This window comes from Megalobrama amblycephala, linkage group LG2, assembly GCF_018812025.1.
Source record: "Megalobrama amblycephala isolate DHTTF-2021 linkage group LG2, ASM1881202v1, whole genome shotgun sequence".
Classification (NCBI taxonomy): Eukaryota; Metazoa; Chordata; class Actinopteri; order Cypriniformes; family Xenocyprididae; genus Megalobrama; species Megalobrama amblycephala.
Genome location: NC_063045.1, coordinates 47758851 through 47777611, shown reverse-complemented (window position 1 = coordinate 47777611; position 18761 = coordinate 47758851). Strand labels below are relative to the sequence as shown.

General features: G+C 36.6%; 1 protein-coding gene across 4 annotated transcripts; it reads left to right on the top strand.

Annotated features, from left to right (window-relative positions):
• Positions 1–5281: 5281 nt before the first annotated feature.
• Positions 5282–18690, top strand: rfc3 (replication factor C (activator 1) 3). 4 transcript variants are annotated; one of them, XM_048181631.1, is made up of 10 exons: positions 5282–5461; positions 6144–6236; positions 14593–14730; positions 14815–14882; positions 14966–15063; positions 15202–15383; positions 15825–15961; positions 16094–16192; positions 17961–18030; positions 18424–18690. In XM_048181631.1, exons 2-10 carry the CDS (start codon positions 6189–6191, stop codon positions 18613–18615), a joined length of 1032 nt encoding a protein of 343 aa, XP_048037588.1. In that variant the 5' UTR covers positions 5282–5461; positions 6144–6188; the 3' UTR covers positions 18616–18690. The 4 variants fall into 4 exon arrangements, with proteins under 4 accessions (XP_048037588.1, XP_048037589.1, XP_048037587.1 ...); XM_048181630.1 differs by lacking the exons at positions 5282–5461; positions 6144–6236 and adding exons at positions 13905–13977; positions 14122–14317; XM_048181632.1 differs by lacking the exon at positions 6144–6236 and having other exon boundaries at positions 5285–5461.
• The last annotated feature ends 71 nt before the right edge of the window (positions 18691–18761 follow it).

Sequence of the window (18761 nt, the reverse complement as noted above, 5' to 3'; positions counted from 1 at the left end):
ACAAAGTTTAGTCCCAAGTGCGCACAACTGGAGAAATACATGATTACCTTTGATTTCGTTAGATAGAAAAGAAGCAGGGCCGTACGCAGGGTTTTATATTCACCGAGGTCACAAAATGTTTTATTATGCAAGGGGGGGTTCGGGGGCATGGTCCCCCGAGAAAATTTTGATTTCCTTGGTGTACATATATGCATTTTAAGACGTTTTAAGGCCAACAAATTGGATAACAATAGCTTTAAAACCACGTCAACAAATACATACATGCATGCACAAATTTGAGGCAGCTTTAATCGCATGTTTGGTAATTTCATGACTTCATTTACATTTTACGACGGTGCATGCCCGTAGTTTCTTTAGCGCTTTATTTAAGCTATAATAAAGTAATATGCAGCGCGCGCCGGCGCATTTGCTCGAGCAATTCTTGGGTTCATGCTTCGAGCGCAGTAGGCTATAGCCTAACGGCTGATTGGAGTTTTACTGGCATAGCCTGACAACATCTCATCTGACCACAGTTCACTGTTGCTCAACTGAAGAAACCTTTTCCGCGCTCGTTTGACTTGCGCCTGGCGCTGAGGCGAAGTCGGAATGCGCGTCTGAAAAGTGTCCTGTTTGTTGTGGTCGTAAAAAGAGACAGTTCTATATAAACTAAGCGTTTGACTTGGCGATGTTTTAAAAAATATTTTTATTTTTGGTATTTTTTATGCTCTGTTAGTGGTTTGTGGAGTAGCATCACCTGAGGGGGATTAGACAAATGCTGAATTAGAGACGGTAAAAGTGAGTGAGTCCAATATCATTGGTCTTAAAAAGTGGGTGGGTCTTGTCCCACCCATACAATGGTTCCGACGCCCATGTACAGACATAGGCTAACACTCTCACATAGGCATCGTAAATCAATATACTAATTATTCCAGATAATTTACCTCAAGCGGTCTGCTTTGAAGTTCTCAGAGGAATAAGACGCGCACCGAAGCATTTCCATTGGCTCCAGTCTGCCGGTATTGGCCAATCACAAAAGTCGATATTGCACAGCCAATATCACTGAATATCCCACTATGTTTTATTATTATAATTACGCTACGTTTATATGGCTATTATATTGTAGACTATTGAGTGGATAAAATATAGAAATCCTTTTAATTAAAACAATATATATATATATATATAACCCCTACCACATCATTCAGAGGCGATGCTTCTTCACCGTTGCTTTGAAAAAGTGTATTGCGAGAACTCTCTCTGAACTGCACGCGCGGCACACACACACGTCCAGCTACAATAATGTATCATATTAATTTGAAACAGCAACCCAGAATATTTGTCACAAGAATTGATTAAAACAATGATGACAATAATCACATTAAAAAAAAAAAAAAAAAAAAAAAAAATTCTGGACCTTTGGCAGTGAGGGGGGGTTCGTTCGAACCACCCGAACCCCCCCTGCCTACGGGCATGTGTATATACAGTGAAGGAGGTAGTTGGTGTTGACAAATTTTAACTCACCTGAAGTCTCTGAAATCTTGACGCGTGCCGTTTTCAGTGGTATGGTGGTGTAACTTTGCACAAACCTAGAAAACCAAAAACACACAAGTGTATAACCAACAGTGGATGAAGAAAAGAGAAAGTCAAGTCTGAGTGCAGTTATCTGAGGAGACATCACGCAACTTGCATTTCAACTCAACTGAAGTTACGTTAAGTGTTGAAGCTCACTCTTCAGTAAGTATCCTTCAGTAAATATTCAGCCTGCAAATAAAGAAAGATTGAAAAAGTTTACTAATCGTAGTTAAAGCTACTGCTAGTTTATTCACAGGTTCTCAAACCTGTCCTGGAGGAGCAGCAGCCCTGAACTTGTATGTCTCCCTATATCTGACACTTCCAGTCTCTAGAAATGAGCTCATGAGTTGAATCAGGTGTGATAGATATAAATTAGATATTAAAGGAATATAAATATATTTATATTTTACTTTAATTTTTTTTGGTAGCTGCTTTTGCCATTGATCATTTTTTAATGATCTTTGGCCACGTAGGCTACACACTACAGCTAAATTCGGTTGTCAGTTCACCTTTTAGTGCTTAATCGCGTTCTGTACACACACAGTTCAGTAAAATACGAGAGTGACATCCGCATTCTACAACCGTATTAACTCCCGAAAAATACAGGTAGTGACAACCGCATTTACAGAAATTCTATGCAGTGTATACGGAACCAAACTGACCAACTAGTTGTTAATGACGTTTACGTGCACCGGTAACGCGTGTCTCTCGTGTATGCGCGGCGAATCACAGGGAAAGCACAAGCCTATCCAAATGCTTTATGCTGAAAATCGCGATTCATGTTTGCTCACTTTAATAACTCCATAAACCCGTTTGCTTTATGAGACGAGCTTAAACAACAAGCCCAAAAACGCTTATAGTGAGTGACCATGGCAACACAGAAAGAGCGCGCGCTGTGTGAAACAGGCTGTCCAAGCATAAAACACGACGCCTCCGTCGACAGTGTTAGTGTGTTTAAATTGCTGAAAATAACGAGTGTTTTGTCACTTTAATATTACTTTGGTCACGAATGAAATGAAAAGAATGAACACAGAATGAAAGCCGCGCACTGTGTTAAAGTTAGCCTATAAAAGCATAAACAAAACACGACGCCTCCGTCGACTGTGTTAGTGTGTTTAATTTGCTGAAAATAACGAGTGTTTTGTCACTTTAATATTACTTTGGTCACGATAACAGATACCAAACACGAGAGACGCCAGAACGTCACTATGGTTTCCAAGCTGTCAATCATCGCATTTTCGAGAGTGAGTCGTGTTCCGTACACACATGTAATGATAATTTAGGGGATTCACTCCCGCATTTAAATGCGGTTGTCACTCCTGAAACATACAGTGTGTACGTGGCCTTTAATGCCAGGCATTTCCCCCCCTTTTTTTTAGGTTTATTTTTTTACAGTGTACATTGTCTCAGTAAACAAGATGCTGCAAAGAACAGAATAAGAACCAAATCCTTTGCACACCTTCCCAGAAATTATGATATTTATGTCTATAAGGCCCTGTACACACTGTAAGTTTCAGTGACAACCGCATTTAAATGCAGGAGTGAATCCCCTAAATTATCAGTACATGTGTGTACGGAACACGACTCACTCTCGAAAATGCGATGATTGACAGCTTGGAAACCATAGTGACGTTCTGGCGTCTCTCGTGTTTGGTATCTGTTATCGTGACCAAAGTAATATTACAGTGACAAAACACTCGTTATTTTCAGCAAATTAAGGCATCTTTACACAGAAAAAGCGGCACAGAAACCAACTCTGAAGCGGCATAAAATCACAAAAATGTGCATTTACAGACTGTTTAATGCTCCTCTGAGGCGGCATAAATGCATTTACACAGGAATTAAAATCGCGGGAAACAATGCTTTGAACATAAGTATTTCAAAACTAACAGTTTTAACAAAATTAATTTAAAAATAATTAAATAATAAACAATGAAATATAACTCGAAATAAAAATAAAAAAAAACGAAAATTTAAAGTAGTAGGCTAAACTGCGTGCTATATCTCACGCTTTGATGTTTGTCATAATAAAAATTGTTACAGTTGGAACATGCAACAAAAAATTATTCATTATTACACCGGGTAGTTCACAACGGGATTAAAAGAGGTCGAACAATTTTTTTTCAAAGAGACAGAAACAACAAATGATGCTAGCATTTGCGTGTATCAGGCAGCAGCAGATCACCAGACCGTCGTGTGTGGGTGAAATATCGTCCTCAAGGAGATGATTTTTGGAAGATAATATAACAGTACACAATCAAAGTGACGCCGATTGTGTTAAGCATTTATCTTATCTGAGAGAAATGTAGCAGCGCGTTGATCTGACAGTCTCTTCATAGGAAGATTACAAACGGCGAAAGCCAATTTATGACACACGACGATTCTCTGCTGTTATTTTGGTGGTTTGCTTCACAATGTGAGTACAGGACTCTTTTACTTCAATGCCCTTGTTGGAAGACATTATTTTTATTATTTGCCCTAAGTTATATGTTTCATCTCCTGCTTCTTGAATCTCGCGCTGCCTAAACTGACTGGAATGCTTTTGGTTGTCATGACAATGACGTAGTTTAGAGCGGCTATATTTCGCGTTCATTTACACTGAACCAGAACAGTATCAGACTCGCCTTTGATACCAGGGGCTGAGGTGGGTCAGACCCGGCGTATTTTAGGTCTTCTTTAACACGGCATTGCCTCTTTACACTGAATTCTGAGCAGATACAGACCCGCTTCAGAGCAGCCATAAATCGGCTGTGTAAAAATGCCTTTAAACACACTAACACAGTCGACTGGAACGGGTGTTTTGTTTATGCTTGTACAGCCTGTTTCACACAGAGCGCGCTCTATCTGTGTTGCCATGGTCACTCATAAGCGTTTTTGGGCTTGTTTAAGCTCGTCTCATAAAGCAAACGGGTTTGTTGAGTCATTAAAGTGGGCAGAAACGATTCGCGGTATTTTGGTCTTATTTTAAGCATAAAGCATTTGGATTTATTTAGGTTTATTATGGGCTTATTCTTGTTCGCTGATTTTTCTAGCAAGATCTGGCAACTCGAATGAGAAAAGGCTCGCGCTTTCCCTGCGATTCACCGCGCATACAGAAGAGAGACACATCTCCGATGAAGGTTAAAAAACGTACACACTGCATTGAATTTCTGTAAATGTGGTTGTCACTACCTGCATTTTTCGGGAGTTAATTCGGTTGTAGGATTTCACTCCAGTATTTTTCTGAACTGTGTGCACAGAACGAGATTAAGCACTAAAAGGTGAACTGACACTAAAAGGTGAACTGTACGTGGCCTCAAATGACTTCTTAAGAAAAAAAAATGTAGGGCGGCACTTGATTTTGTGCATCAGGAATTGATTGGATTGTTGTTAGGTTGTGGTTTGCTATTGCTGTGAGATCATTTGAGCAACAGGTTGTCCTGCCCTCGCATCAGTAAACAAATCCGAAGAGAAGAGATGTTGCTGCAAAAGGAAGGGGAATTTATTTTGATTAAAGATTACGAGGGCACATGAATTTTAAAAAATTGATGTAGGCTAATGATGCAGATGAATAAATCATTTACACTTTGGACAAAAGTGTTAATTAATTGATAATTGACTTCAGGTAATCAGACCCATTGCCACAGGTGTATGGAATCAAGCACCTAGCCATGCAGTCTGCATTTACAAACATTTGTGAAAAAAGGGTTGTTCTGAAGTGCTCATTGAATTCAAATATGGTCCTGTGATAGGATGTCACCTTTGCAATAAGTCAGTTATTCATTCCTGAAATTTCATCCCTGCTAGATATTTTAAGGTCAACTGTAAGTGAAATTATTGGAAAGTGGAAGTGTTTAGGAGCAGCAGCAACTCAGCCACAAAGGAGAAGACCACGTAAAGTCACGGAGAGTTTTGGCATTCCATTGACTTTGTAAGTAGAATCTTTTTATGTTCTAAATAAAAGTCCAAAATGTACACAACACGAAATAAATAACAATGTAAATAAATCACAAGGTCATGAAAACTCATTCCATGTAAGCTCTCACCACAGTTTTTGAGCTGATATTAGTGTGTGCTTTAAAAAATGTATTTAGTTACCACTTGTAGCATGCTATGGGTTCAGATGTATTTTAAATGGTATCTAAATACATTTTTTAAATGCAGAGATAGTATATTAAAAGCACATTTTAGTTCATATTTCATGGTGTCTCAAAATAGCACAGTTGAGCACACAAAACTGAGATGTTTTTAAGATTATCTTAAGAAGTACTAAAGAATATTTTTTTAGTATATAAAGTACAAAATTAGTGTGCAAAAAAACTTTAAGTACATTATAGAAATTTACTTTTTTTCACCTGGGGTACCAACATATTCATAAACCAGCTTGAAGTTCCAATGGGCCAGTATAATACTGTGCACAATCAGACCACTTCGTGGTCGACTCAGAGGGTACTTTACAGCTAAACATGCATGGTTTATACTGGTGACAATGGACTAATTTAAAATCTTGAACAGTTTTATAATAGCCGAGAAAAAAAAGTGGAAGCATTTCTGTTGTGTTGTGGCTTGATTCCACAGTGTTGTTGATTTATATTTGCTTTTTTTAATTTTAGTCGTGTTGTGCAAAACTGGTCCACCTTTCTGTTATTTCTGCTATTATGAGTGCCTCGACCATGCATAGGCGAAGACTCAAAAGTTTGGGATCGGTAAGATTTTTAATGTTTTTAAAAGAAGTTTTGTCCGCTCACCAAGGGTGCATTTACTTAATTAAAAATACAGTAAAAACTGTAATATTGTGAAATATTATTACAATTTAAAATGACTTTTCTATTTGGAAAATATTTTAAAATGTAATTTATTCTTGTGTTGGCAAAGCTGAATTTTCTGCATCGTTAGTCCAGTCTTCAGTGTCACATCCTTCAGAAATTATTCTAATATGTCAATTTGCTGCTCAAAAAACATTTATTGTTTACAATTGTACAAAATATTTGTGTACAATATATATATATTTTTTTCAGGATTCTTTGATGAATAGAAAGTTCAAAAGAACAGTGTTTATTTGAAATCTAACCTTTTGTAACATATGAATGTCTTTACTGTCACTTTTGATTGATTTAATGCATCCTTGCTGAATAAAAGTATTAATTTCTTTTCAAAAAAATAAAAATTCTTACTGACCCCAAACTTTTGAATGGTAGTGTAAAATGTTACAAAAGCTTTGTATTTTAGATAAATTCTGTTCTTTTGAACTTTCTATTCATCAAGGAATCCTGAAAGAAAAAAAAGTACACAACTGTTTTCAACATTGATGATGATAATAATAACAAATATTTCTTGAGGAACTAATCATCATATTAGAATGATTTCTGAAGGATCATGTGACACTGAAGACTGGTGTAATGATGCTGAAAATTCAGCTTTGCCAACACGAGAATAAATTACTTGTATATAAATCAGAAATGTGTGAACTTCATTTGGTGACAGTACAGTGTATTACAGTGAAGTTATTGAATTTAATTTCCATAATAGTCAAGTTATGGAATTATTTTCATATAAAAAAAAAAAAAAAAAAATAAGTGTTGTAGTTTTACTATCAGGGCATCAGTGATGTGAGAGCTGAATTTGGTGACGGTACAGTGTATTACAGTGAAGTTATTGACTGTTTTTGTAGTATTCGCTTTTCGGGTTTTGCACTTTGCAGATGGTCCCTTGGAATCTGTCTCTCAGCCGTCCGCACATAGAGACTTATGTATTTTGTCCACCGAGGAGGAAAGCTGATTTTGAGGAAAATTGGTTTGTAGCTGCCTCTCTACATTACTACGATAGAAAAGAGGCGTTATTGTGTAGTAACAGCGTTTAGCTCAGAAGTTATTGAATCTGTGAATATGCGGCCAACTTTACTTAAGTCTTCAACTTGTAGACAACACCATCAGCTTCTCTTTCCACAACAAACACAGTCACAGCTGCCAAAGTACAACTAAAGGCCTGGGACACACTGACTAGACTATTTTCAAATCTTAACACATTTTAAAACTGTGGGAGACCACAGACATGACAGTTTCAGCCGATTTTTTTTTTTAGCATTATAATCCTCTGAACGAACACTAGATGATTCAACCGGACCGCCACACCACACACCTGTTGATCGCGAGATCAAACGTGACTTAGAAGAAAAACAAATGGAGGACAAACGTTGTTGTCAGCACGCTTCTGTAACACGTTGTGCTTTACAATGAAAAATAAAATAACATGGGTGGTTTTCTTTCTCAATACTACACTTTCGTGGAATGTTTGTGGCTGCCAAGCACGCAACATCCGGTAGGTGACGCTTGCTCTCATTGGCTATCGTGGTTATCACGTCAGCGGCAGCCCGCTCATTTTGAGATCTGGGACGTTCAGTCTCTTTTGGGAGCATAGTAGTGACATCACACAATAGAGGATTTTTTTTGGACAAAAAATCGTTTGCGATAAGCCTCGAATCTAGCCATTCGAGGTATGCAATATTCATAATGTAATATATCACATTATATTTTGCAGTACATATTCCCTTATATTTTTGCGACATACGAGGTCTATGAAGCCCTGCATACCCACTGAAGCTAAGCAGGTTTGAGCCCGGTCTATATCTGGGTGGGAGACCTCCCCCAAACTGGGCTCATAAAATCTTCATGTGCGTGGATAGGCATGCGCGAGGCGAGTGCTCTGTAAAAGAATGTGTATATGCGCATGCGCATATAGTCTTTCTTTACAAAGTGACATCGCCAACTACTTCTCTGGCATGCGTAATACAGAATTTTAGTCGTTTGCATGGATCCATGTGAATGGGGATTTTTGATAATGTTGTCATCTGTACAAAGAAAAAACAGTTTTTAGTACATAGTTGTCGTGTAAACATACCTTTAGTGTTAGTTTTTCTCTTGCTGCTGAAATTGTGTTAACTGTGGCACAAATAGCAAGGGAAAAAGTAATGTTGACAAGATGATGATGAAGAGGTTGTCATCTAGTCATCTCATCTTACAGTGTTTTTTTTTTTTTTTTTAATTTTTTTTTTTTTTTTATGTAGATGTAATGCAGTTAATTTCAACTTAATAATAGTCTGTTATAGAATACATCACAGCATCAAGCATGTCACCATTGTTGAGATTTGTATTCAACGTAAGCGGTTATAATAGAGTTGGAAAAGCTGTTTGAGCAGCCTTGCAGCGGTCAACCTGAAGCTTTCTGCACACCCACTGAAGCTAAGCAGGGTTGAGCCCAGTCTCTATCTGGGTAGCTGCAGGAAGAGGTGTTAGAAAGGCCAGCAGGTCTGATCAACCTGTAGGCTGAGTGGGTCCTAATGCCCCGGTACAGTCGCAATAAGCTGTACTGTATAAAGGGTGTCACCCTGGTGTAAAATAGTCCACACATCACATACTGCCCAAAGCCCCCGTACAGTCGCCATAAACTGTACTGATAAAAGGGTTAAAATAAACCCCAGAAAATAAGGGGTGTAACCCTGGGGCACAAAATCCCTACATTATTTTTATATCACAAATAGTTCTTACAACTTACATGGAAGCCCTATATATATTTTCTTTCATTACTACTTTTAATGATTTTGAAAGAACTCTCATATGCTCATCAAGCCTAGATTTATTTGACTAAAAATACAGAAAAAAAGTAATATTGTGAAATATTATTACAATTTAAAATAAAGTTTTTCTTTTTTAATATACTTTAAAATACTTTAGAATTTTCAGAAAAGCTGAATTTTAATCAGCCATTACTCCAGTGTCACATGATCCTTCAGAAATCATTCTAATATGCTGATTTATTACCAGTGCTGGAAACACTTGTGCTGTTTAATATTTTTTGGAACCTGTGATAATTTTTTTTCAGGATTTGTATTTATTTTTTTGTAGGAGGAGTAGGTTTTGTATGGTAGGAAATGGCAAATTTGGTATTTTAGAACCCTGCATAAGCCAACAAATCTAACAATGTGTTAAATGACAATATGCTGAATTTTTCATATGCTATAAGCATTTTCATCATTTTCATTATATCTCTTAATCACTAGGGTGTTATGTGCTATACAAGAACGGATTGGCCGATCATATATTTTAATAACTTTTTGCCTGGAGTGGGAGTAGATGCTACATAGCAAATTTTGTGCAAATTGGACAAACGCTCTAGAAGTTAGAAAAAGTAGTTTTTTTGGAAAATTCAAAATGGTAGAAAATTTTTAATGATGGAAATGACATCATAGCATTCAAATCAGCATGAGCCATGGAATCAGAGGAAAAAATAATTTTGTTTCTAGGAATTAACGCGTCAAAAGCATAAACATGAGTGAATCTTTGAACTGTTGGTGGCGCTAGAGGGTTTGAGGTAGAGACTCCAAATTTGCTATGGTAACATTTCAGACTGTCCTCTATCTGTGGCCTTTTTTTAAAAAAAAAAAAAAATTACCATTGTTCTATGGGCTGCCATAGACTCAAGAGCGGAAGAATAATATTAAGAAAACTAACAATTTAGTCCCTTCGGTGCTTGACCTCTAATTATAATAATAAAACACTAATCCTCACATTACTAAAAGTGTATATGTGTATTTGATTGTCAAAATATTTGGTATTTGAACAAAATCTCATGGAGATATATTCACATTTCATTTTCACAACACATTTTACAAAAAGACATTCAGAGATTATCATTTTTTCTGTTGTAAGTATAAACCCTCTGGGTTCTACTCGCACACCCTCTTGAACCCAGCATGGGCCCCTGCTCCTTTGATCGCTACAGTGAAAGCGCCCTTTATGGTCCAGTCGCGGTGCCCCCGTTTGTTGAAAACTGTTCACACTGCGCAGACATTCCACGACCCGACAAACACTGATTAAACAAGTTCAGTTGGGTGAAAACAGACTCCGACCAACGCCAACAGGGGTATTCCAGCTAACAGGAACGTTTCCATAACTTTCACTAACGTTATATAACAGTTTTGTAAATGTTAGAAAAACATTTCTAAAATAATGTTTCAGGAACATTGTTATAATATTTTCATAGTTAATAGTTAGATAATGTTGAGAGGAAACATTCTTAGAACAACATTGTTGGAACGTTCTTACCATGTTATTTGTACTTGACTGATGTTCTCATAATGCAAAACGTTGCAAAAACGTTACTCATAACAACGTTCTTGAAACGTCTTTATCATGTTATTTGTACTTGACTGATGTTTTTGTAATGTTGAGCAAAAATGTTACTCATAACAACGTTCTTGAAACGTCTTTAAATTTGTACCCTTGAGATTTGTACCTTAAGAGACCAGTTTTGTACCTTTATTTAACAGTACAAAAATGGACCCTTCAAAAAGGGTACAAAATTGGCTTTGACGGTACAATCGTTGAAATATTCCGTAAAATAAATGTCTCTTAAAAATACAGTAATTTTCTGTTAATAAAATACAATTCATAACCGTAATTTTACATAAAATCTTCTGTATTTTCTTTAGCTTTTTAATACAAATAACCAGTCTTAACTGCAAAAGAATGTTTATTATTAGTTTTTTTATTTGATAAAAAGCCAAAAACAGTTTTAAAACTAGTAATGGTTTCAATTGCAGCAGTATACTTAATATAACAATACATCAACATTACAAATGAAAAAAAAAAAAGTTAGTTGAATAATAATTAAACAGTCTGCCTTCAAAACCTGACCATTGGTCGACAGATGAATTACAAGGAGTCATTAAAAAACAAACAATTAAACAAAGCAGGAAAAAGGTACATACATGTACCTTGAGGTCCAATAATAAGCCCTATGGGGTATGTTAGTGTAGATTGTACCTTGGGGGACAGAAATGGACTCCTACTGTACCCCTATTTCTGACAGTGTACTCCATAGGGCTTATTATTGGACCTCAAGGTACATGTTTGTACCTTTTTGAGGGTCAAAAAGGTACATATATGTTCCCAAGCATTAAAAGGTACATATATGTACCGTTTCTTTTAAAGGTTAAGGTACAATATCAAGAGACAGCCTCTGCTAAGCCATTTTTTTTTTTTTTTTTTTTTTTTAAAGTTGTTGTTTAAAGATTTTATTGATATATAAATTATATAAATGATATATAAATGAGATATACCATTAAAGATTTTAATGATATATAAAGTTGTTGTTTAAAGATTTTAATGATATATCAAAAAAGAAAAAGAAAAAGGCTTAGCAGAGGCTGTCCATCTTGCCGGGTGTTAAAAAGTAACACTGAAGCGGTGTTAAAGTTAATGAGATAATTGATTGATGATTGAGTGATGATTGACAATTAGTGGTGACACCTTTTGTTAATAAGCAGAATCATTGAAGGAAAGAGAGAAAAAAGGTGTTAATTAATGTTTTATAGAATGTTTCATTTCAGAGGTCAGCGTTTGCTTTAGTTGGGCTCTTGATTCTTTACCTTTTATTAATAATTTTTCTCTGGCTGCTCCAATTTTGTGTTTGTAAAGTACATTTGTTATGGCTAGAGAAAATATGATCTGGTCACAATATAATTTGATGATGATTTTATCATCATGCAATGGCCTGATGTCATTTAGAGTCTGAAACTCTGACTGTGTGCTTGATGTGTAGCTTTAGTATTAATGATTGGAGTCCTCTGATTTTACAGCTTAAGATCCAACAGCTGTATGACTTTTTCTTTTTTTTAAGAATAATACATTATGCACTGAAGCTTCAGTGTTTAAACACACACAGACATCAAGAATCAGCATATGATTCTCAAGAACGGTGACGATAAATAAATACAAAATACTGACAAACAGATCAACTCTGAACATCACAAAACAAGCTACAACAAAACAACAGAAAAATAAAAGCAAACATGAACAATCTACGAAAATTACAGGACAATTCAGCTGCATAATTTATTCATGCAGCAATGCATGATGGGAGCCATAGATGAGTTTTGATTGGTGGCTCACTGCAACATGAAGCACTTTGTTTGATTGTCACCATTGTTGAGGGTCATAAGCTGATTCTTGATGTCTGTGTGTGTTTCCAAAAAAAAAAAAAAAAAAAAAAAACCTTCAGATTATAAAAACTCTGCTGGATCTCAAGCGGAAACAGAGATTTACTATAAAGAAATAATATAACATCTATATCACCAGTTAATGCTGGGTGTCACCAATGAATCTGGCCAATTCACAATGAGAAAACACAACCATTATGACTGTGCTACCCAAAGCATTATAAACTTAAATTGATCAACTTTGGCTCACAACACTTTTGGGAAACACAGCTCAGATCATAGTTTCTAGTCATAACAAATGTGCTCTACAAACACAAAGTTGGAGCAGCCAGAAATAAATTAATGTTAATAAATAGAGTCAAGAGCCCAACTAAAGGAAATGCTTTTCACCATCATGGTGACTTCAAATTAAACTTTCATTAAAACATTAACATCTAAACATCTGTTAATTCTCAAGAACTTTTGTTGATGTATGACAGAAATAAAATCAAACTGGTTAATATTAAAGTGTAATAATGTTTAATGGCTGGAAGTCAGTTGTAGTTGTTGTGTCTCTCTTTTTCTCTTGTTGTTTCTTCAGCGATTCTGCTTATTAACATCAGGTGTCACCACTAATTGTCAATCACCACTCAATCATCAATCAATAATCTCATTAATTTTTAACACCCGGCAAGATGGACTCCTATGGAATGTTTAAAAATGTTTAAAATGAAATGTTGTAAAATGTGAAAATGAAAAGGATTTAATAAATTCTGATTTTAATTCAGCGTGTGTGGGTGTGTGTAAAATATATATGTCATTATAGTCAACAATTGTACCCTGTCAAAGCCAATTTTGTACCCTTTTTGAAGGGTCAATTTTTGCACTGTTAAATAAAGGTACAAAATTGTCATCAAAGGTACAAAACTGGTCTCTTAAGGTACAAATTTGTACCCTTGAGGGTACAGCCCCAGTGACAAGCCATTGTACCCCTAAAGGTACAATTATGTACTTTATTTTCTGAGAGTGTATAGTGCATGGCAGTTGAGTGCATTAGAAGCAAGGAGTGAACAAAATGAAGTGAAGGATTCAGACAGTGGTGAATCACGTCAGAGGATTTCAACACTATCTGATCATCTTTTAACTTTGCTTGTATGGTTGGTTTTAATGCAGTTATAACTGTCCAAACAAAATCTAATATTAAAAAGTCAATGGTCAAGAGCTCAACTAAAACAAACCCTGACCTCGATGATGGTAACTTAAAAATTGTGATTTTCTCCTTTGGGGATTCTACTTGTTATCATCAGGTGTCTTCAATAATGGTCAATCATCACTCAATTAATCACTTATTTATCTCATTAATGCTTCAGTGGGTGGAATAAAAATATGGCAGGACCCCTGCACTACCCACCTCTGACCATATCATTACGGGCATCATTATAAAGCTCATGAGATATTGTCAACATTTTAAAGTATATCCATACCAATCCAATGTGTCACATAATTCTTGAAGGATTTATGTCGTGAATTCGTTTGTTCTACACTGTAAAAAGAGCGCAGCAATGTATTGAGGTTTACGAAACGCGAAATCACTTGTCCTTCTTTGCTCCCTGTAGTTGCCGTTCTGACAGCGCGCTGCGCGGGTTTATGCTTCGCGGGAGCAGCCAGGAGGCTCACAATAACATCTCATTTTCTCAACGATATTCTCATCATTCAGATTGAAAAATGAGTTTATGGGTGGATAAATACAGACCAACGTCCTTGGCCAAACTCGATTACCACAAGGAGCAAGCAAACCATCTGAAAAATCTGGTAAAATAGCATAAACTATATAGAAAGCGAACTGGTGTTTATGACAGACTCAAATCACGTCAAACAACTAAACGTGAATTATATTTTACCAACATGTGCATCATTGCGCTCTCTAGCTGAATAAATCATTTAACGTTAATTTGCTTCTATATAATTGCAGTAACAATAGTTTACAATAGCGGTGATATGAACTGAAGTGCGCTTCACATATTAATAATGTTGTCTAAAATAATTAATTAGATAATATAATGGTCCCTCACGGTTTCATTATACAGGTCCAGTGTGGGGATTTTCCACACTTGTTGGTTTATGGACCGTCTGGTGCTGGTAAGAAAACACGGATCATGTGTCTGCTCAGAGAGTTGTATGGACCCGGTGTCGAGAAACTCAGGATTGAACACCAGTCCATCACGGTATTAAAAAACAAAAGATGCTTTGAAAACCTACTAATTATATAGTTTACTACAGTATTAACTGTTCATGTTTTTCTCTTGTAGACTCCATCTAAAAAGAAGCTTGAAATCAACACTATTGCCAGCAACTATCATCTAGAGGTGAATCCAAGGTAAAAAAAAAAAAAAAAAAAATCCACTTTGTATGTTTGGAGTCTTCACTAGCAGATCCTCATGTCTGATCTGTTTTCCTCAGTGATGCTGGGAACAGTGACCGTGTGGTCATTCAGGAGCTGATAAAAACTGTCGCCCAGTCTCAGCAGATTCAGTCCAGTGCTCAGAGGGAGTTCAAAGGTTCGGCTTTGTTCTTTTTGGGTTAGATCATTAATCTGAATCAGCTGAACGGCTAAAAGCTGAGTTTGGATATGATAACCTTTTATTAATGATCCCGCACATTTACAACAATCATGGCAATGATAAATCTATTCACAGTGGTGCTGCTGACGGAGGTGGACCGTCTCACTAAAGATGCCCAGCATGCCTTGCGGCGCACGATGGAGAAGTACATGTCCACTTGTCGACTGATCCTTTGCTGTAACTCCACCTCAAAAGTGATTGGCCCCATCAGGAGCAGGTGTCTGGCTGTGAGAGTCCCCCTGCCAAGTGTGGAAGAGGTGAGATTGCAGAAAGATTTTTTTTTTTTTTTTTGAAAGGAAATTAATACTTTTATTCAGCAAGGATGCATTAAGTTGATCAAAAGTGACAGTAAAGATGTTTACAATGTTATTCTATATAAATGCTGTTTATATTGATCTAAGAATCCTGGAAAAATGTATCAAGGTTTCCACAAAAATATTAAGCAGCTCAGCTCTTTTATGTTACTTGAGCACCAAATCAGCACATTAGAATGTTTTCTGAAGGATCATGTGACACTGAAGACTGGAGTAATAATGCTGAAAATTCTGTTTTGCCATCATAGGAATAAATTAACTTTAAAACATTTGTCATATTGTGAAGTAATATTACTGTTTTTACTGTATTTTTGATCATATATTTTAAATTAAATGGGTTTTGCCTTACATCTGAAAACAACCCAACCTTCTTTATCTTCTCAGGTGTGCAGTGTTCTGTCAGGCGTTTGCAGGAAGGAGGGGCTGCTGCTTCCTCCTGAACTGGCCAGACAGATCGCTGAGAAATCTGGCCGTAACCTCCGTAAAGCCCTGCTGATGTGTGAAGCCTGCAGAGTTCAACAGTGAGAGTCTTCGCTTTAACCAGAATAAAGATACTGTGATATTTACCAGTGATAAATAAAACGTGAAGAATTGTAATTCACCTGAAGTGCATGCATTGTATTTTATCTGTTCCCGAATTTACTTTCCTGCAGGTATCCATTCTCTCCAGACCAGGACATCCCTGAGACAGACTGGGAGGTGTACCTCAGAGAGACCGCTAATGCTATAGTCAGCCAGCAAAGCCCTCAAAGGTCACAACATGCATAAATACAAGCAAAATTTTCTGCCAGTGCTGATGAAAACACAGGACCTAAAAAGCAATATAAAGTCAAACCAAAAATTCAGACACTAGATATAATTTTTTTATATATATTTTTTTACTAGTGGGTGCAGGACACTATAGTTAATTTATGTGAGGATAGCAAAATAAACTGTGACACATTATACCCAAAAATTCTTCATACAGTGGACTACTAGTAAAATTGATAAAGATTTGGGACCAAAAATTCAGACACTTCAGACACTTCTTAAAGGTGTTATAGAGGATGTTTTCGACGACTGAGAAACCAAAGACTGTTAGTGAGTTTCTGAAATGAGCGCATGCGTAAGAACAGCCCCCCTCCTTCACAGCTCATTTCGAGGGAACGCCTCCCAAAACTCGTGCACGAGTATTGGAACACGAGTGTTTACCACCGGCATTCACTGCGTTGTGTTAGTGGATTCATTATGTCGGACTCACCGCAGGTAACTCATAATCTGCAGTTGTTACTCCCGTCTGCTGACAAAAACATTGCATGCGGCACCTGTGGAAAGTTACTGGAACGCGCACGTCTCTCACAAGGAACGTCACGGCAGTGATTGACAAGCCAGAGGGCCAATCGTTTACGCGATCATCGATTGGCTGATGTTTTTAAGGCCCTACCTCGTGCACAGATGATGTATATTAATATTATTCCTTTCAGTGCACCTAATAAATAGTCTTTTATCAGTTAGTAAAGACAGTTTCAAGTAATATTGCAAAAATGTATAAAACCATCCTCTATAACACCTTTTAAGTGTTATCTGACATTATCAAAGTTTAATTTTTTTCTGACACAGTTCAACTCTGAGTTCTTGTCATGTTTTATTACCATTTTTTTTTAACTATAGCAAATAAACTGATAATGTGTCAAATGTTGAAGGTGTCTGAATAAGGTTTGGTTTGACTGTATGTTAAAGGTGCTAAAGAGGATGTTTTGTTTTATACATTTTTGCAATATTACTTGAAACTGTGTTTACTAACTGATAAAAGACTTTATTAGGTGCACTGAAAGGAATAATATATATATATCATCTGTGCACGAGGTAAGGCCTTAAAAACATCAGCCAATCGTTTAGGCTTGTCAATCACTGCCGTGACATTCCTTGTGAGAGACGTGCGCGGATTGGCCCTCTGGCTTGTCAATCACTGCCATGACATTCCTTGTGAGAGACGAGCGTGGCTGTGCGCTCCAGTAACTTTCCACACTCCACAGGTGGCGCACATACAATGTTTTTGTCAGGAGACAGGAGTAACAACTGCAGATTATGAGTTACCTGCGGTGAGTCCGACATAATGAATCCACTAACACAACACAGCGAATGCCGGTGGTAAACACTCGTGTTCCAATACGAGTGTTTACGAGTTTTGGGAGGCGTTCCCTCGAAAGAGGGGGGGTGTTCTTACGCATGCGCTCATTTCAAAAACTCAGTAACAGTCTTTGGTTTCTCAGTCGACGAAAAGATCCTCTTTAGCACCTTTAATAACTATCAACATTCATCTTTGTGAGCATGACTTGTCAAAGTCCTTTTTAGGGTTAAGAAAAGAAAATCATTCACTTCTTTGGTAATTCAGCTATTTGATTTCTTTACATCATGATAACTTAATAATTAACTTACCGGGCTACATAAACCTAAGTTTTAATTTTTTATTTTTTATTCTAAGCAGGATAATTGAGATGTTTGCAAATGGCTAAAAACTAAACTGTTTTAATTTTGCAGACTTTTGGAGGTTCGGGCACGATTGTATGAACTTCTAACTCACTGCATCCCACCAGAAGTCATCATGAAGGTACAGCTGCTTATTTTCAGCATTTAAAAACATTAACATGAACTAACAATGAGCAATACATTTGTTACTGTATTTACTAATCTTTGTTAACGTTAGTTAATGAAAACAGTTGTTCATTGTTTTCATGTTAGTTCACAGTGCATTAACTAATGTTAACAAGATTTTAATAACGTATTAGTAAATGCTGAAATTAACATTAACAAAGATTAATAAATGCTATTTATTAATTTAGTTATTCATTATTAGTTCATGTTAACTAATGTAGTTAACTAATGAACCTTTATTGTAAAGTGTTATCAAAAATATTTTATACTGCGAAATCTATGCTAAATTACAGCTTGATTTGGTGCACAATCACTGCATCAACACTGTTTCTTTGCATTGGTATTCCAGGGCCTGGTGACAGAGTTGCTAAGTAACTGTGATGGACACCTGAAGGCAGAGGTGGCTCAGATGGCGGCGTACTACGAGCACAGACTGCAGCTAGGCAGCAAAGCAATCTACCACCTGGAGGCTTTTGTAGCTAAATTCATGGCCATCTACAAGAAGTTTATGGAAGATGGACTTGACAACTTTATGTTCTGAGCTATTGTAGCCTAAAATGAATAAGATATATTAGACAACTGTTTGTTTTTCATAATAAAAGCTATTTAAAATGTTTTGGGACTGTTATTGTTATTTTCTGTACCTCTTTGGGGAACTTAGAACTGTATGAAATTAGCAGAAAATTG

Coding starts and splice junctions, on each gene's coding strand:
- rfc3 (XM_048181630.1), top strand. CDS start 14,231: ATGAGTTTATGGGTGGATAAATACAGACCAACGTCCTTGGCCAAACTC. Junction 14,883..14,965: donor CATCTAGAGGTGAATCCAAG/GTAAAAAAAAAA, acceptor TGTTTTCCTCAG/TGATGCTGGGAACAGTGACC. Junction 18,031..18,423: donor CACCAGAAGTCATCATGAAG/GTACAGCTGCTT, acceptor TTGGTATTCCAG/GGCCTGGTGACAGAGTTGCT.